The 20,704-nt window shown below is 39.0% G+C and overlaps 2 protein-coding genes across 2 annotated transcripts; both read left to right on the forward strand.

Annotated features, from left to right (window-relative positions):
• The first annotated feature begins 1,886 nt into the window (after nt 1–1,886).
• On the forward strand, nt 1,887–11,202 carry LOC121637781 (TBC1 domain family member 24-like). The gene is made up of 11 exons (XM_041982055.1): nt 1,887–2,121; nt 2,340–2,542; nt 2,665–2,926; nt 3,068–3,181; nt 4,595–5,011; nt 5,094–5,337; nt 5,509–5,660; nt 6,724–6,787; nt 6,950–7,048; nt 9,679–9,976; nt 10,409–11,202. The coding sequence occupies exons 1-11, from the start codon at nt 1,922–1,924 to the stop codon at nt 10,582–10,584; spliced, it is 2,229 nt and encodes a 742-aa protein (XP_041837989.1). The 5' UTR covers nt 1,887–1,921; the 3' UTR covers nt 10,585–11,202.
• A 572-nt stretch (nt 11,203–11,774) lies between these two features.
• Nucleotides 11,775–19,389, forward strand: LOC121637785 (zinc finger protein 239-like). The gene is made up of 3 exons (XM_041982063.1): nt 11,775–11,861; nt 13,528–13,585; nt 17,819–19,389. The coding sequence occupies exons 2-3, from the start codon at nt 13,537–13,539 to the stop codon at nt 18,934–18,936; spliced, it is 1,167 nt and encodes a 388-aa protein (XP_041837997.1). The 5' UTR covers nt 11,775–11,861; nt 13,528–13,536; the 3' UTR covers nt 18,937–19,389.
• Nucleotides 19,390–20,704: the final 1,315 nt, after the last annotated feature.

Raw genomic sequence — 20,704 nt, forward strand, 5'->3', positions numbered from 1 at the left:
TATCATATCGTATCGGTATTGGTGATACTTTCCCTGGATTTACTTGGTATCAGATTGATACTGAAATTTGCAGCATGGTCCAGCTAGGGATGCCTGGAAGGAGGCCCAAGCCATGAACAAGAACTTAGAATTAAAATTTCAGTCACCCAGAGGGTCACTGATCCAGCCTAGTTAGGCATAACCACAGCCTATTTGGGGCAGTTGAAAGACCAGCAACATGCAATGGCTCATCTGTGAAAGTCTCTTGTGGAACAAATTAAGGTTCTCCCAGGTAACCTGTTAGAGGAGATTGAGAGTTGCATAGGGGTACCCCGAGGCAAGGACATGTGGTCTGTGGTGGTCGCAGTGCAGGGGCCACAGGCAAGACAAACCCCAACCCTATATGCCCACAGCACCAGCTTACCAGTGGAATGTTAAAGGGAGGCCTGTCTGTTGACACTGTGGTGTAGCAGCACCACAGTGTCACTACAGTGTGGTGGTGTAGCAGAAAGTCATGTTCAGTGTTAGTACCCACAGAGACTATCAGAGCTTCTGCTTCTTTAGATCACCTAAAGCTGAAGGCCGAGTAGTGGGGTTAGGCACCCTATAAATATTATGGATGTCCTATATTTATTTATATATTTTACGTATTTCTATGAGATCAGGTTGGCCAGACTGTGAAAACCCAACAGCAGCAGAAACACAGAACTCTGTGGGAACGCCCCCTGCCCATCTCCTGAGAAACTGAACATGGAGCCCATTTACATGTACACCTATAGTCTCTTAATCATCTGATTTCTGGGGTTACCAGATAATTCAAGTGACTGTGTAAACATAATAATCTGATATCCTTTATCAGATAATGAAAGTAATCAGAAATTGGATGAACACACAGATTTCTCCTCAATACTCAAATCTCTGTGCATGTGGATCACTATCTGATTAGTCAAATTTTAACATCTGTGTATGTGTGTTTCAACATTTTCTGTTAAAAAGATGGATGTGACACAGTGTCAAAGTCAGTGAAAAGCAAAGGAAAAGCACAGTGACGTGCAGCAGAGGAAAATCAGAGTATAAACTAAGTGAAATATTCACATATAGTCTATTTTCAGGCACATTAGCAGCGAAGACCGTGGGGCCCTACCATGCACAATCCAATACCAAGTAAATCCAGGGCAAGTATCACCGAAACCAGTACGATACCATATCATCCACAAATTGATAATAGTCTGAATCACAAATATATGAGAAATGTTTCTTCACTTTTTATACTTTTTGTTTACATCTGCCTCAGTAAGTGAAGAGCACTTTTTTTTTCTTTTCTTATTGTGGCATCACACGTAGTACCCATGTATGAGGTAAGTTATCTGAGAGGTTTTATGTTTTGTAACCAAGCATGGTTGTGTTTGAATGAAAACATATATGTTGTACAAAATAATAGACTTTGGAGGACTTCTTGGAATACAGCCACCATCTGATTGCCCTCATTTAATTAAAAAAAATTGATTTGGTGTGATGGTTTATTTCTCAAATATCTTTCAGCTGTTTGGTAATTATAAAAGCTAGAGGAGTTTGATAGTGAGAAGTGAGTGAATGCAATGTAGAAAGTTTATTGAGGACAGCTGATGATATATATGCGTATAAAAAGGGGGGAGGGGGGTGTTTTGTTTCTTTCTTTGGCAATTGGATGTGCTGTTTTTGTCGCTCTGATGGATGAGGGTGGCTCTGTGGATGTTGTTCAGAGATTTCTCAGAAACACACATTGTGTGTTGCCAGAGTTAAAACTGGAAAATCAATGGAACTTTTCCCTTCAGTGCCTGAATCACCACAAACAAAACGAGCTCCAGTCACATGACTGCAAGTCTCTAGCTTATATAAAAACATCTCAGCTTCTGAAAGCACATCTGGTCAGAAGAGCCCTAATTTAACAATAAGACTTGAGATGATTCATGTTCCGAGGGTGCTGGAGTTCTCCAATTTTGAAAACATTAATTCTACCTCCCCCACATCCTCTGATCAAGACCTGAAATCTGTGCCTGCAGGCAGAAGGCAACGGACCCATTCCTCTTATAGCCCAGAGGACAGTAACAATAATGATTTGCAGGTAAAAAAAGAGGAAACCAGCCTACGTCCTCGCTCAAGGTATGTTATCCTTTTAAACTTTTAGGCTTGTGCTGTTTTATTTTTCATATTAGATTAATAAACAGACAGAAATGTGTATTTTACTTAATTGTATTAATAATAATTATACAAATTTGTGTTTCAAAGCTGTGATAGAACATACCCAACATGACAAACAACTATTATTATTGATTGAATAATATATATATATAATATATACTGGATAAAATCTTGTTTAGGTCTTTTTACTCTTATGAATCATCTGAGCTGCGCTTTGACTATGACCCGGGAAACTCTTCACGAACCAGTCAGCTGAGATGTAAAGAAAGCTCATTATTCAGGAATCAAGTATCCAGAAATGAGGACAGAAAAAAGTATGGGTCTGGTGTTCAAGTCACCCCTAAGAGAGTCAAGTCCAAACCAAGCAAGCATTCAAAAGATGGTAATGAAATAATGTTTTAGAATAGAATGCATATTTAACTACCAGAGAGAAAAAGTAAAACATTAGCACTTCTTCTAGAAGAAAATACATACTAAAGCTATATGTGTTTATTTCTCACTCAGCCTCTAGAGTCCATGTCAAGTCAGTATTCATGATGACCATCTCTGAGTTGGACAACTGGGAGATTTGCTCCAGCTCTGGAATGAAGTATGGACAGTTTGTGGACTGGGAGAAGATTGATCCTGAAGCAGCGATACGATACCAGCAGATCCTGAAGAGTAGCCACCAGCAGTTGAAAACTATGGGCCGTGAGGGGTTCTGGGCCATGCCACACACACTGAGGGCCAAAGCGTATTATCACATCATCCACAGCATCAATTCCAGGTTAAAACTGTTAAAGTGAAGATCAGAAATGTAAAGTGTTTAGCATGAAAACATTCATTTGATTGGTTGTACTGCAGTACTATTCAATTTAATCTCACCTAATCAAATTATTTGACTGTGTATTGATGTTGTCTCCAACAGGGCTGTCGCTCCAGACAGAGATGTCTACTATGAGCTGGCCAAAAAGCTTTTTGGGGAGCAAAAAAAGAGCAACCATCCAGTCCCTGAGTACATGGAAGATGGAGAAATACCCAGGTACTTTTATATGATAAGTAATATCTAATCCCTGGTTGAATAATGCATCACTGAGTAGGTTTTTAGGACCATGTTGCAGGAACTCTTGGAGTTGACCAGCTAGACAAGCTTGTAGCTACCTGCTCTGAAACCTCTGACCTTTTTGTTGTTGTTTTTTTTATCATGATGCTGAACCAGTGTCGAGGGAGTTTTGCACTTCACATAACAAAGCTAAAGGATGTTAGCTAAAATAACACCATGAGTGAAGCAGAATTTTAATATTGATGTTATTATTGTAATTTTATTTAACCTTTATTTAACCATGGCAAGACTTTTGAGGGAACGGCAACAAAAAGGCTGTATAAAAAATAAATAAATAAAATTTAAATCTAAACTAAATAATCTAAACATCAGATTAAGTAAACAAATTTACAAGATATAAGAGAGACACAAAGACTGAATGAGACACATGAAGGAAGCCAAAAGGAAGGGTTAGCAATCTGGGATAAATGCTTTAAAAGCCACCTTGGAGATGAAATTATGAATCTCAGTTCATGAATAAACACTGACAAAGTGTATATAAATATTCATACAATAAATAAGCAACCTGTCTGAAAAGATTGGTAGAAAATATTTTAATTTATAACCACAAAATACCAAGATGTGGGAATTATGTCCACAGGTTAGTAATAGCCAGAAATGTAGATTGGAAAGCCTCCGGCCCTGAAACCCTGAATTGGAACAGCAGGAATAGAAAATGAATGGATGGATGTTAATATTCAAAAACATCATATTTAAATCTACAGAAACAATAAAATTAAGATATTCACCATTAATCAGATGTATAAAATTAAACAGCATAAAGAACAACCTATCCAATATTTACATTGTATTTGCACTGATGACAATAAACAACATGGGATTAAGGCACAAATGAAGGGTGAGGGTGTCCTTTCATTGTATGGTGTGAAATGACAGGGAGGGACTCACTGATAGAACCTACTTCATAAGACCAGGCTTTTTAAATTAAAGATGAATTTGGGTTTAATTAAAGGAGACTGCAGAATATTATTATAATTTACTCTATGATGAAAAAAAACGTTAGATTAAATAAAATCTTTCATGGCTTCGTGCATTATAATAGATTTATGGTACAGATTCAGGATTTTACGGCCATTCGTTATCAGGCTATGCCTTACCTTTAACAATAACTCATATCCCTAAAAAAAAGAAGAGAGAGAGAGAAAAGTTATTTAAACTGTAAACTGCTAAGCATTTAAAGGCCCCACATGTACACACACCTTGTACTGTGTTTATTCTAAAGACCAGCTTTGTGTACACTTTACACAAGTGGTATAATTGCCCGTGACATGTTATGTGCTGACTTCTCCATTTCTGACCAAAGTAATCCATGCATACTATTGTTCTTTCCAGATACTGTCTCAACAAAGCAGGCTTAAACTCTGTCAGAAAGATCCTTCTTTGCATTGGCGACTACTTCCCAGACATGAGCTTCTGTCCCATCCTTCCTGCCTTGGTCGCGCTCATCCTCCATTTCAGCGAGGATGAAGCTGAATGTTTCTACAGTGTGTCCCGACTTATCTGCTACAAAGATCCCAATAAGCGTTACATTGACCAGACTTTCCTCACCTACCGTGCTTCCTGCATGACATTCGGGGACCTTGCCAACAGGTGTTGCAGAGGGATTCGTAAGCTTATCGCCAGCTCTCACCAGAACCTTTTTGAGTTTTACTCTGACTGGATCATGTGGATTTTTGCGGACCTTCCATTCACATATGCCATCAGAGTTTTGGATGTTTACCTCCTGGAAGGCTACAAGGTTCTCTACAGGTCTGTACATGGCATAACATTTTCTTGAGAAAAATTTAGGTGAAAAAGTAAACAAGAAACATTTCAGTATTACTCTTTGCAGGGTGGCATTGGCTTTGCTCGATCTCTACAAGGTATCTGTGTCATCTCGAGTGGCAGATGTGGAGGATTTCAGAACGGACATGAAAAGTTTCGTGCAGAACGTATCTCGCCACTGCACGGCCGAGAAACTCTTTGAAAAAGCCTTTATGATTCCAATAGCTACACGGAGAGAGCTTAACCTCCTGTTTAATGCCAACAAGAATTTCCTGATGCAGAGAGGCGTTGGCGCATACCAAAAGAGGCAGGTGCACATTCCAGTAGATCCACCAATGAGAGGCTAGAATGTAAACAATAATTGTTGGAACAGAACTTCTTATGAAGCGTGGAATATTTGTAGAAAACTAATTATTCAGGTTGTGACTCGGGTGAATCCCATTTTCACAAATCATCACTGTGTTTAATGCTCCTAAAGGCAGACAGTGGGGCCTGTTGACTTCCACAAATTCAGCTCTGGCGTTGTAACAGAGACGGAGATGAGGGTCGTCTGGGCCTGGATCCCAGAGCGTTTTGCCCTGTTCAGTCCCGTTAGGTTGTTCAGTTCAGCTGAACACGGAAGAAGTCTGGCCTCGTAAGTAAGCTTTGTTCCTTTGTTTACCTAGCTCCAAAAAGTAACTGCCTAAAAAATAAGTTTGATATGTTGTTATGCTGTTGACATTGATAGAAAATATAGTTATGTGTTGAAAGTGATAATAAAATAGTGGCCACGAGGTAATGGACAAGCTCCTTTATGGCTATAGAACACATGTTGATTTTTTAAAAATTTTATTTTAAACTTTGGATGAATTAAAATGAAATTCTGTGAACTGATGTGATGGAGCAGAGTCATATAAGACACTTCATTTAAAAGCTTAGGTTGACAGTTTCAAACTAAACCTAAATGCAGCCATTTGGCGAGTTTTTGATTTATTAATAACATGTGGCCATGACTTAGCAACTCATGACGACACAATAAGATCTTGTTCCCACACATAAATAATCCTCGGCTACATAGCAGAATATATTTTCTTCCAATATCACCAGACGGACTCCAAAGTATTTAATAGAAAGAGATGTCATTATGATCTGATCACCATTTGAAAAACCATGCTGTCTCTTCTATAAAATCTATCAAATTCTCTTCGTAATTGTATGTCACAGCAGCAGCAGATGAATTCTTTGCACCACTGACATATTTCCATTAAGTGCAAAAGTAAAGTCATTAGCTGTTCAGTCTGACAAAATTTGGCTCATAAAAACAGTGTCTTACAGGTTTATTTGTCCATATTTTCAAATCATGGAGCAGAAAATGTGTGATGGTAGTTTTACTTTGTTGTGCTTTGGCTGTATTCTGGCCACCAACCAGTTGGCATTTAGTGTTAAGTTTAAATATGGGGAATTTTGTTTTTTGTTTTTTTGTTTGTTTTATCCACACCAACTACATATTAAATCATTTATAACTGTGTATATTTGTAAGCCTAATTCTACCCAACTGTGAATGACTGTGAAGTTCTGGATGGGATAGGGTTTTAAGTTCATTTGACAGTCACTGTTTTCCAAATGCAAAATGCAGGCAAAACACAGTTTTCCTACATTTATCAATTTGATCAGTTTATAGAAATTCAAAAGCAGCCAGTGTTTTCTGTCTCATTTAGACTCTATTCACGTGTGGAAGGACATGAACCAGCAGTCCTGATGATTAAAACAGTGGATGAAGAGGTAACATTAGGCTACACTGTAAATATCGAATTATACCTGATAATTGTATGTGCTTTTTCTTTTGATTTAACTTGAAAGTTAAATATAAATAAATCAAAATATGGGAAGAACCGAAGTTTGCTATGCCAGTTGTGTGATATTTTTCTCCCCTCCATTCCTCAGGTGTTTGGTGCATTCTTGTCAACAGACTTAACAGAAAGAAAAAAGCAGGACTCTGAGGGACTGACATATTTTGGAACTGGGGAGTGTTTTGTTTTTACGGTAAGCCATAGTCAACATACTGAAAATGGAATATTTTTTTATACAAATAGGCTCTATGTGAATGTACATTTACATAGTACAAGGTCGTCGGTGCCTGTCACAGTGAAAATTCTCAAACTCATTAGTGGACACCAGTAGTGAGAGATCTAGCTTGAAGAAGGAGTCCTATCGGGCCTTTTTTGCCTGTGGGACTCCAGAGGCATGGATATCAGCAGGCTAAGCAGAATGCAGCTTCAGCGGTTGCTGAATGACTTCCAGATGGCTATGAGGAGATTCTAGTCCACCACCTGACAGCTCAGGAGGGGAAAGCAGTGCTCCATCAACACTGTGTACAGGGGGGATGGGGGGGCTGACCTCGACTCAGGACAATGTGGGTTGATGGAGGGAATACTTTGAAGGCCTCCTTAATCCCACCGACATGTCTTTCAACGAGGAAGAATAATCCAGGGATCCTGTCGTAGGCTCTCCTATTTCTGGGGCTGAGGTTGCCGAGGTGGTTAAAAAGCTCCACAGTGGCAGGGCCCCAGGAGTGGATGAGGTCCGCCCGGAGTTCCTTATGGTTCTGGATGCTGTAGGGCTGTCTTAGCTGACACACCTCTGCAGCATCGCGTGGACATTGGGGACAGTTACCCTGGACTGGCAGACTGGGGTGGTGGTCCCCCTCTTTAAAAAGGGGGACCGCAGGGTGTGCTCCAACTACAGGGGGATCACACTCCCCAGCCTCCCTGGTAATGTCTATTGAAGGGTGCTGGAGAGGATAGTTGAACCTCGGATTGAGGAGAAGCAGTGTGATTTTTATCCTGGTCATAGAACAGTGGACCAGCTCTACACCCTCTTCAGGGTCTTGGAGGGGGCATGGGAGTTCGCTCAACCAGTTTACATGTGCTTTGTGGACTTGGAGAAGGTGTTCGACCGTCGTCCCCAGGGACTCCTGTGGGGGGGTGCTCCAGGAGTATGGAGTGCCAGAACACTTGTACAAGCTGTCCGGTCCCTGTACGACCAGTGCCAGAGCTTGGTCTGCAAATCAGATTCATTTCCAGTGCGGGTTGGACTCTGCCAAAGACAGCACCCTGAGGAGCTCCAGTGCTGCTGACCACAGTGTCAGACGTGATGTCCTTCAGCCAGACATACTGCGGTCTGTTGGTGAGGTAGCTGGATATCCAAGCAATCAGGGAGGGGTCCACTTGCATACTGATGAACATGGAGTAAAGGGACAGGATCATATTGATGGCACTTGAAACATCCAGGAAGAGGATCCTGACTGCCGCTTCCCTTGTCCAGATGCAAGTGGGCTTGGTGAAGAAGACAGAGGATGGTATCCTCCACACCAGCCTCTGCTCGGTAGATAAACTGTAGTGGGTTCTCAGCGTGTTTTACATGAGGCCTGAGAAGGTTAAGTATGAGCCGCTCCAGTCTTCATCAGATGTGATGTAACTGCCACCGGTCAAAGTCGTTCAGCTCACTGGGCTGGTTCTTCTTGGGAACCGGAACGATGCATGATGTCTTCCAGAGGGTGGGCACTGCCCCAAGTTGCAGTCTCAGGTTGTAAACCCATTGAAGTGGCTCTTTGAGTTCATCAGCACAGGTCTTTAGGAGCCAGGGGGACACCTTGTCTGGTCCTGCAGCCTTTCAGGGCCAAAGCTTCCTCTGTTCTCCCGTCACCTGTTAAGATGTGATGGAGGGAGGAGGTTGTGGGGAGGGGTGAGGAGAAGGGTGGGAGGGGACTGGAGGAAGAGAAAGGCGAGGGCGCCCATGCACATAGCTCGACCTTTTCGAAGTTTCCGCTGCATAAACTTCCATTTAAATTACACATCAGTCATTTTCACCACCACTTTGTTCATTGAAAGTACCTGATCCTAGTAGAGTCACATGACTGAATACAAATATAAACAACTCGTCAAAATAAAACAGGAAACAAGCCAGAACTCTATACAAATGACAAAGAGACTAGAAACTAAACAGACCCACAGATCACAGTTCTTCTGTGGTCTGTTTAGTTTAGTTTAGTTTAGTTTAGTTTAGTTTAGTTTAGTTTAGTTTAGTTTAGTTTAGTTTAGTGGAACTAGAAACCAACAGAGCATGGCAAATATGTTTTTATAGCTTTTTTATTTTTTAATAGCAACAATTTTTTTCTCAAAATTCAAGATTTTCTTCTCAAGAAAATAAAAATAAATAAATACTCTTAACCTAAATGCTCCCCAGGCACTGAAATATGGCAGCCCACTGTTCCTAGTAAATCTACTAGAGATGGGTAAAATGCAGAGCCAAATTTCTCAATCGCAATTGATACAGTAAAAATAGAAAAAAGACTAGAACAATAATGTTCATTCACTTGTCTGGAAGGAAGTAGGAAGAAGAAGAAGCTTTTCAAGTTCTACCCCATATTGCTTTAATTAATTAATCATTTTTATTGACCTTTTACCCAATGGTTATTTGCTCCCTCCCTCCATCGCTCACTCATCCACATTCTCCCTCACTTCCTTTCACACACATATGTTTTTTAGTCCAGTAATTAAGGATTTAAGGAGAGTATTAGCTTTTTGAAATGCAGCACATTTTATTTATTATGATCTTCTGCAATTCCTAACACTGCAATAAGGGTTAAACAAAAATTTATGCTACTCTTTCAGCTCCGACCCAGCATGGAGCGCTATCAGAGGGCCATGATCAATATTATGACCCCAAGAGCTTCCCCTCAGCAGGTCCAAATCAGCATCAACGCCTCCACTCAGGTGTCTAATAGTGGGAACCCCCCATTTATCACCACAACTTTGACTTGTCCATCTGGGACCCATAAGGATCCCAGCTACCTCACAATCCCTTTTACTGCACCATCAGAGGATCCCATGACTGCCAAAGAACCCAAGAGACCAAAGGAGCAAGAGGCGTCCATGTTCCTGGCAGCCAATGACAGTCAGCTGATTATTGGTTTGTATGTTAAACATACTTTTGTAGAAAGGTGCTATAGGGAATTTTTATGCAGTAGACAGCAGTTAAGATGCTCACATGATAGATAATTGAAAAAGATTTAAAACAGGTTAACCCAAAAAATTGTTGTGTTGCAGCACAGTTTATTGATATTAGATGCAAAAATAACATGGTGCGAAAATCACAATATAGTGTTTTCTAGACCTAGTGTGAAATATTTCAAGTTTTAGTTTTTTTTTAATGGTAAATTTGTTCTTAAATTGAACTTGATCTGATCAGCATGGTACTTCACATATCCCTACTTACAAAAAACATGAACTATCTCTTTGAGAAGAATTATAATCTTAACAGTTATATATTTTTTTATACATCAGTATAGACTGGGGCTCTAAACAGCAAGTGAGCAATGGTGACGTATTTGTTGTATTTCAGGTGGTGATGGGGGCCACGCTCTCTGCTTGCGAGAAGACTTAGACGGAGGATACACTGAACCTTGTGACACATTCAGAAGCAGCTCCCTCTGCAAGGGGCCTTTCCAGATCCAGGCTGTAGAAGCATGGGGCATCCAGAGCTCTGCTTACTTCTCTCAGTGTTTTCCCTCACAGTAAAATATCACAAACAGCTTAATAAGTGTGTTTTTAGTCATTACCGGGCCAGTTTTTGTTGATAATATTTAAGTAAACTTGATTTGTATGCAATTTGCCATTATACATTTTGTGAAATATAAATTTATACAAAGATTACAAAGCAGTTGGATGAAGACTGATACAAAAAATTGGGTATCAGCTAGAAAAAAAAAAGCTTTTCTTAACTCAGAGCTCCAAATGCTATAAACTGTTCAGCACGTGTTTTACTTATGAGGTGTGTATCTACGATACTAATAAGATGTATCTATTGATTGCCACAGTTGTGTAGAAGTGGATGACATACAAATGGGATACTACATTGGACAAAAAAAAAAAAAAAGCAACACTATATCAACCACAATAATGCATAAAAATGTGTAATGATGATTCACTTTAGTGATTATTTATCTATAATTGAGTTCTAATTTATTTTGGACATGTAAGCAAGACAAGCACCCTCTCCCACATCACTCTACCAACTGTAAAAGCAGAGCAGGTATTTAATCTAAAATTGTTTTTCCTTTTGAAAAAAGATGTTTGTGTAACTGCATATTCTATTGCGGCATCATCATAAAAACAAATAAATAAAAATTACGTAAATCGTTCGTGTTTTATTTTCAAATACCCCAAAAGGGTTCTTGAAAAATTTTCATAGAAATAGATTATTAGAATCCAATGAATTAGTGAATGTATTACTTATGAAAACTCCTCAATATCACAAACCCAGTTCATGTTTCTGTAGTTACGTAGGTCTTGTGCTACGTTCTAGGACCATTTGAAATAGTAAACGTTTGGATCTGTAATCTGAGCTGGCAAAATATATGATTTGGTGAGTTACAAAATATAAGAAACCTTCATTTAATGCAACTTATATACGCGTTAAAAAGTATCTATATGCCGCATATGTTTCGGAAATGTCTACTGTAAACGAGTTGGTTGAATTTGTTTTTGTTTGTTTGATTTTTGTTTTGTCTGCTTGTTTTTCGTTTTAAATAAAAGCAACACAAAGGGAAATGTGTTTTTCCAATATTATTACTAAATTTCAAAGCTGGCCTTTACCGTATAAATAATATAGTTAGGTAGCAGTAAACAGTATGTATTTGTTAAGTAACTAATATTAATTCACCGATATACATTGTCTTACTTACGTGGCGCCGTGAATGTATCACGTATGGGAACGCGCATCAAACCAGAACTGCTGTGGTTTATTTGGCGAGCTGCTGTTGCGGTTTTCATTCTGCAACTTCCTTTTGTGTGAAGTACGTTTGCTTTGAGTTGAAGGAGACAGAACATGTAAAACCCTCCTCCTAAGAATAAGTAGAGAGGTCGGGTTGAATCTAGTGTGCTCTGTTTGCTGTGTGTTGTTAGCATAACACGTCCAGCTTAGCATTAGCTAACCTAGCTAGTAATGATCTAGTTGCACGTTGTCATGTGTATGTCGTGTGTATGTGTGTCTCAAAAAACAATCGAATCTCTACCTTGCAAGTATATAATGACGAGCGATATCCGTACGGCAGCCGTTTTTCTTCTCTCATGCACGGAATCGTGTTAAACTCAGTTCACAAACATGTTAGCATACAGCTGTTTTCATGCTGATGTTCTAATTAAACGTTTTTGTCCGTGAGCAGATTTGCTCTAGCGTCGCTGTACGTGAATCCCACAAAAGTAATAATCAGTTGTTTTGATGATGGTAGATGGCGTTAAAGTTTGTAAAATTATTAATATTATATGTGCCAAACTGATAAGGAAAATTTGTGAGAAAGGACGTTGTAATTTTTGACTTGTGCGGTGCAGTTTGCATTAAGATAGAAAACTTAAGGTACAAAAATTAAACAAGTGACTGAATGATGTAACAAAATTGCTCTTCTTATCAATTTGGCAAGTGAGATAGGACCTATTCATGAAATTAATTAAATGAAAATTTTTAAATTATTTGCAAAAGGATAATTATTTAAAACACTTTTTATTGTCATACAAAACAGCACAATGTAACAGGATCAAATAGTTTTTTTTTTAAATATTGTTTTTATCAAGTCATTGTTGTCTATTTTACACATCCATTTTCAATTATTTTGCTCTCAGTGCAGAAGTGTGATGTGCTGTAAAATACGGTGTTATGTGGCTTTAAACCGGTTGCAAATGCAGAAATGTGAAATTAAGCTGATCGTTTATAGACAACATTGCTGTTGCATAGTTTGTCCACTAGAGAGCGCTGATAACCCTCTACACTTCAAACTTTTCGTAATGAACAGTCAAGTCAACAAGCAATTAGCAGTTAATTGGGTAAAATCAGTGAAATAATGAAGAAATATTTCCAAAGGCCAAGGGAACTGCTTTTTATTATTAACTTGGATTATGAACAAAATGACTGATTGATTGTTTTTAAGGGAATTATATATTAATAATAATATAATTAGCCTAACAAATTGCATGAAAATGCTTAATTACTTTTTGTTCAAATAAGACCTCTGTCATATATTATAAAACCATACCATATCTTGATGAATGAAGTGATATAAGTCCAGCTGCTGGCAACAGCTGCTCAGCTGAAGATGTTGTCCATAAATACACTGACTTCATCTGTATTTACAGACTCTGCTCAAATCATGTTACAGTTTATCGTTGTTGTTGGAGGTCCTCTGAATGTGAAAGGTCCCAAAAATCAATACACAGTTTGGGCATTAGTCTGGAAAAGCAACTGAACAGCTGTCAGACAACAACTCGCTCACAGAGGTTGGGTTACTGTCAGCATCACTCAGTTACTAACAGATAATAAATCATTACCATTCCTGTTTATTATATGCCCATCTAAATAAATTTTGAAGCTCAGTCTCATTCTCACTATTGATTTTTATTCACTGCTCTAAAATGTGATGTGATGACATAATTTGCCTGTGTGTGTGTTTATGTGTTGCATGTGAACAGGCTGCAGCTATGGGCCCGGACCACACACCAGACATTAAAACAGAGTCTTCAGAGGACAGTATGTATTCATTGTATTCATGATTTGTTGTTTTTTTGTTAGTTTAATTTCTTTCATGTGGTGAACATTCAACTTCAGACCAATTTTATATATATATATAAATATATATATATATATATATATATATATATATACACACACACACATCTCCCAAAATTGGTATATTTTCATTTATAAAGCAATACTTGGCAAACGTATACCTCTGTAACCTCCTTTCTGTTTGCTCTAATACCTATCAGTTACGCTCCTCAAAGTGGTTACTTTTAATGTTCCCAGAGTTGCAACAGAATTGGGAAAAACTGCATTCTCCTATTCAGCACCTTGGGGATGGAATAATCTACAGAAAGATCTTAAACTAGAAACACTTATGTCCATAAATGAATTTAAAGCTTCCTTAAAGAATGTGGTGATGGAGACATGTGCTTGTTTTTTTCTTAGCTGTTTTTATGAGTATGTACTTGTTGCCTTTTTATGAAAATGTAAATTATTATAATATGTATCCTGCATTTACTTCGTGGTTTGGCTGCTACGTTGGCCAGGTCTCTTGAAAAAGAGATTTTGAATCTCAGTGGGACCTCCTGGTTAAATAAAGGTAAAAAAAAAAATAAAAAAAAAATATATATATATATATATATAGCTATATTGCTGCATCTACTTAAAGAAAAACCAGCATTCAGTAAAAAAGCTGGGTGTCTTATAGTGGCCAGGATGTAGGTTGTCAAGAACAAAAAGAGGCCATCCCCATGCAGACCTTTTTCTTTCTTTTGTCAGTATGTTAACGTGTTTGATATACTAAATTATGCATTTGTTAAAGTTGCTTTTTGTTGCCTAATTTTAAACTGTTTCAGTCTGAAGATTTCCCAGGTCATCAATCAAGCAAGCAAATTATTTTAAACTCTGTCGTCACAACCGACCCTACTCATACCCTGCATAGTTCTTTCCAGCTACTACCATCAGGCCGCTGTTATGAAGTACTCATGTCAAGAAAAAAACATATACAGAAATGAATCTGTTCCCACTGCTATTAGAAATTAAATAGTAACAGTTTCTTCAATAATATTCTCTTATTTTTATTGCACTTGTCACTTTTTTATCCAATTTGTCCTGATATTTTTATTTATTTATTTTTTGCTTATAATATAGGAACAGGTCGAAATAGATAAATAAAATATCAAAATAGATTCTTACAGCTATAATCTCGCTATAATAGAGAATTCGTAACGGAGGATGTATTTTTCTGAAGTTTTAGCCGAACTTCGTGTGAAATGATTGTGTTAGCTTCTTTTTCCACCGCTGTCTGATACAGTGTGTTGATTTCTTACTCATGGATGTAAAACCTTTGTAAACATAGCCAATGTTGCCTTTTGTGTTTCTCAAGGAGTAAGCATCCATAAATATCTGTATATTCCCTGAGTTTACGTCCTGGCCAGGAGTCCTTATTTCCCATTATTTTGTAACTGGTATGCTTCAGGAAACCTGTCCAGGCAGCCCAGAGCAGACTGTATAGGGACGCCCATTAAAGTTAACTCCGGCTGGGTTACATCAGCACACTGAAGAGGGTGTTTTGTCTTTTATTTTCTCTAGCATGTAAGCCATGTCCAAGACTATTTTCTGACAAAGACATACGATAAAGTTTTTTTTTATTCTGGATAGTTGTTGTATTTAGTGAGTTTGCTCTAGCCCCGCCAGGAACAGATGAGTTTCTATTCTGTTACATTTTAATTTGATTTGGTGCAGGAAGTATTAAGAGTGCAGTCAGTTTGTCAGGGTAATCGTTGGTTCCGTCCGCTACTTCATTCATCCACCAGTCCAAAAGTTTTTGATTTTTTTTTCTTTTTAATGAAATTGAGAAAAATTCTAGAAGAGAAAAAGAAATATACCTTTAAAAAAAAAAAAAAAGAAACAACAACGGCAGCAGAGTTCTGCACACCTACCAGTGAATTCAGGACTGAACACAGGTATGAACACAGCTCGTTCCCAGGGTGCAGTTGGAGCTGGTAAGAACGGCTTTTTTCTTCCATGATTCCTGTTCATGGAATAAGCTTCAAATACCATCATCGTACACACCCATCACACCTTACATACTGTGAAGGGTCTTTTAAGAACTACCCTGAAGAAAAACCTTGTTTAATATAGTTTTAATATATTAGCCTCTTTTTGATTATATAACATTTAAATGGTTATTTTATGTGGAGTTTTAATATTTATGTGGCCTTAGTGACCAGGGGTCTCATTTATAACCGTTGCGTACGCACAAAATGGGGCCTGAAACTGGCGTACGCCTCTTTTCACGCAAAGGTTGTGATTTATAAAAAACAAACTTGACGTGAAAATGTGCGGTCTTTCACGGCAGCTCTGACCCATGCGTACGCTGGTTTTGGAGGCTGGGGGAATTGGCGACACAGATGGAGAGGTGGGGAATTAACAACACACTGCATCCAGAGTCCTCTTGTGGCAGCGTGGGGTCCTGTCACCATGTCTCCAATTAATTTTGCGCTCTGGCTGTATGACCGCAGATGTGATTTCGGCTCACTGGTCAGCGTGCATGACTTCAACCCGGCAAGAGTTCATAACCCGTCTCCGCTGTCTATGCGTCCTGCTACACTCTTCCACATCTAATTTCCCTAAATATCAAATATTAATAGATAGAGAATAGATATACTTTAAAGTATAAGAAGGATTCATAACAGCAGTGTTATATGCTGCACAGGTGAGCTATAACCACACAGCCTAAGGACCTTCCAAATAAATAGAAAGCTAAGAAAAATAAATCTCCTATCAACATATAATCAATTTGCCCACCAACGCATTCTCCTCCCCAGTGATCACCAAGGCTCTGTCCCGCTCACAGAGTTAACTGAGGTAACTATGTGTTGCCACTCACGACACTTACTCTTATTTGTCACGCCACTACTGTGGCTACCAAACAAAATAATTTTTCGACTCTCCACCTCACTCACTAATGCATCGATTTCTGCCTCTGTGAAGTTGCGTTTTTTGGTTCGCTTCCCTGCGGTTGCCATTGTTCATGGATCACAACATGGATCAGCTGGCTCATTTTAATACACGCTGAGGTACTTTGCATTGACCATTTATGGTGGAAAGTGGGTGTGTAGTGGGCGGAACATGAGCCAAATTCACCTGCGCAAACTTCAAGGACGAGTGTGATTTATAAAGGGGAAATTGCTTGCACCTGTGCGTACGCACGGTTTTATAAATCAGAATATTTTATGGCGTACGCCAACTTCCGGTTTTGGGCGCAAGTACACTTTTAGTAAGAATCCTACGCACAGTTTTATAAATGAGACCCCAGGACTTGTTGGAAGAAGGAAAGCATCTCAGTTGCTACGTTTCATGGAGAAATATTTGAACAGTTTTGTTGTCTTCTCTAAACTCATTACGTCACCATGAGCAGAAACAAAATACACCACAGAAATGATAAGAATGGTTTTTTTTTTTCTTGCTGATCTGATCGTAAAAAGATTTAAACCACCCCTCTCCGTCAGATTGAAAACTCTTTCCTATCGAGTGCGATCGGATCAGCTGAGGTGTTTACATGATGCATTTTTATTCTGAATGGAGTTTTGATCGGATCAAAAGAGCTTCATGTACATGCAGCTAAGGAGACTTTCCTGGCAAAGTAAAGGACAAATAAAAAATAAATAAATGCAACAGCAAAGTGAAAGCGAGTTGTCTATGTTTAAGATTTTTTTTTTACTGGAACAGAATAAGGCATTGTATGAGCCTACAACTCAGGGATTACAAACTCTACTCCTTAAGAGCCACTGTTGTGCAGGTTTTAGATGTTTGTCTGCTGCAACACACCTGATTCAAATCAAATGGATCCAACAGCTTGTCATATGCTGCACGGTGACCTATTCATTTGAGTCAGGTTTATTTAAGCAGGTAAACATGTAAAACCTTCGGGGACTGGAATCTGAGATCCTGGTTATAACAAGTCATACAGATAATGAAAACTAGAAGTAAGTCTGCCTCAAGAGGCTCGATTTGTGTTTGAGGGAATTCTGTAATCTGTTGAGATTTGTTCTAATGTTTAAGAAATTGGTTGAATATTGAATTTCTAATCAGTCCCCACTCACCCATTGTAACCATTCTGATTAATCCCAGTTTTGATTTTCTGTTTTTAGTTGTTTTTTTTCCCCCTTTGTAAATAAAGTTTTTTTTTTTTTGTCAGACTAAAACTAATCAATGTTCTGCTTTTTGTCCCATTAGGTCCAGGAGTTGCTGAAATTAAGGTAATCCCAGAATCAGATTCCAATGATGCTTCAGCTGCATCTGAGCCTGAGAACTCCAAACAACCAGAGAGCAGAACATCAGACAAGTGCTACTCCTGCTCCGTCTGCAGGAAGATGTTTGACAGACCGTCAAAGCTAGAGAGGCACAAAGTAGTCCACTCCAGGGAGCCCAAAACGCTTCATCAGTGTCCGCATTGCGAGAAGAGCTTCACTCAACAGGATAAGCTGCTCCGACACCAAAACTGCCACAACAGAACAAACAAGCATCCCTGTCCCGACTGTGGGAAAGTCTTCAATAGGCCTTCGAAGCTGGAGAGGCATAAACGCACACACTCAAAGAAACCGAGGGTCCCCCATCAGTGCTCATACTGTATGAAGACATTTAGTAAGCTGAACAAACTTGTCCGCCACAAGCGAATGCACACGGGTGAGAAACCTTTCACCTGCCCCATCTGTGGAAAGGGATTCTCCGAGTCAGGTCACTGCAAAGCACACGAAAAGACCCACGAGGATCAGCCAGAGAAGCCTCACTGCTGCCCGGACTGCGGCATGCGCTTCTTTAAAGCCTCCGAGCTCCGTCGGCACCTCCGTTCCCACACGGGAGAGAAGCCTTTCAGGTGCACGCTGTGCGAGAGCTGCTTCTCGCGCTCAGAGGGGCTCAAAAGACACATGAGAAGCCACACGGGGGAGAGGCCGTACAAATGCATCATCTGCGGAAAAGGATTTTACTCACGCCAGGATCTGAATACTCATGGATTGATTCACTCAGGAGAGAAGCCTCATCTTTGCCCCGTGTGCGGCAAAGGCTTCTCACAGCTGGGCAATATGAAAGAGCATGAGCAAAACGTCCATATTAAGTCAGAGAAGTATATTTGCAACGAGTGTGGGGCGACTTTCACTCGGTACAAGTCGATGACGAAGCATCAGCGGACACACACAGGAGAGAGGCCCTACCTGTGCCTCACCTGTGGTCGCAGGTTTTCATGGAGCCACTCCCTCAGTAGACACAGAAGGACACACGCACATCAGCAGATGTGTTTGGACACATCGAAAGACTTAAGTTTTGAAGGACCATCTGAGAATCCCAGCAGCTGAAAAATAAAGAGTGAGACGAATTCATCTTCTTTTAACTTTTCTAAAGAGACACTTTTGTTCTTTTTAGTACACTAAGGAAATTGTTGCATGCTTTTAATTGTTCACATTAAAATTTATTTCTCAAAACCCCATCACATCTTCCTTGGATGGCAGAGTTCAACTTGATTACTAAAAATCTTTTGTTTTTAAACCTTAGGTTGACTTATTAGAAGATTTATTACAACCAAAGTGAAACTTGTAATCGTTCACAACCAAACCATTCAGATTTTTGAAAACTAGAATCCATGCGAGAGGTAGCTCAGTGAGTGCAAGTTAAAGATTTTTGCTGTTATAACTGTAAAACTGTTTCGTTTTGTATTGAGATGAATAGCACTTAAGATGTAATTGTGTAATCCACTGATTGTTTTTTTCATGGTACATGGCACTTACTGTCAATAAAGATATTTACTTTGCTGTATTCACTGCATTGTAAAACCACACAGGGGCCCTTACCAGGTCTAAAAAAGTTTAAAAACAAGCTGTGAACCAACATAATACAATGTGTAATTATTTATTTAACATAAACTGAGGTAGAAAGCAAAAGCATGGTGATCCAATAACTTAACCACCTTGAGCCAGATGGGGTTAGATAATTTGGGGCCCTTCTCATTCATTCATTCATTCATTTATTCATTTTCTGTACCCTTTGTCCAGTTAGTGGACCTGGAGCCTATCTCAGCAATTAACAGGCGAGAGGCAGGGTACTCCCTAGACAGGCTGGCAGTCCATTGCAGGGCCCTCTTCCATTTTTTTTTTTTTTTTTTTTTTTTTTTTAACCTGTTTTTCAACCCTCATTTAATAACTTTAGATTATTATTTTGGTAGTCTTCAATCAGCCAAATTAAATAGATAATAAAAAAATAACTTGTCATGAAATTCAACATTAAAGACTGTAGATCAGGGCTACTCAATTCGGTCCTACGAGGGCCGCAATCCAGCAGGTTTTCCATGTATCCCCGCACCAGCACACCTGAGTCAAATTAGGTGGCTCTAACAGCCAATCAGGTTCTACACAATAACTCATTAATTTGACTCAGGTGTGTTGGTGCAGGGATACATGGAAAACCTGCTGGATTGCGGCCCTCGTAGGACCGAATTGAGTTGCCCTGCTGTAGATGCTTTACATTTGCAATTAATTTTCTAAACATTTTATTCCAGCAGTTTGACTCAACAATTTTAATGCTGTTTACGTAGTTTTCAAATAGGCTGTAACAAAACCAGATAAGCCTCTTTTTACTGTAGGTGAGCCTCGGTGTGTTCATGTCTTTCCCCATTCTTCGTTTGCATATAATAGCAACTGCTTGTAAATCTGCTCCCCTCTTCTCTTTACACTACTGATCGGCACTCTTTGAGTTATCATGGAGTTTAAATATGGCAGCTCCAATATTACTTTTAATTCATTCATCAGTTAAACATTTTTATTCTCTACCATTTCAGAAACTTTCTAAGAAACTCATAGTTTTCAAGTAAAAAGTGAAAATACTGTTTCTTCTATTGGACATTGTATTGGTAGTCTGGGGCACAAGGCAATTTATTGACATTGCCTAATGTGAAGTTCTGCTCTGCTGTTAACTGTAATATTTAACATGTTGACTGAGGCCTGTAGAGTCTGACATGTTTTTTAAAACTGTATCTCTGAGCATTGCACGATCTGATCCTGTGGTTAACTTGCAACTTGAGACTCCAGCAGTAAAGCAGTTTATTTACTTTAGGTTTCTTGACTTTTTAGG

This window comes from Melanotaenia boesemani, chromosome 4 (genome assembly GCF_017639745.1).
Source record: "Melanotaenia boesemani isolate fMelBoe1 chromosome 4, fMelBoe1.pri, whole genome shotgun sequence".
NCBI lineage: Eukaryota > Metazoa > Chordata > Actinopteri > Atheriniformes > Melanotaeniidae > Melanotaenia > Melanotaenia boesemani.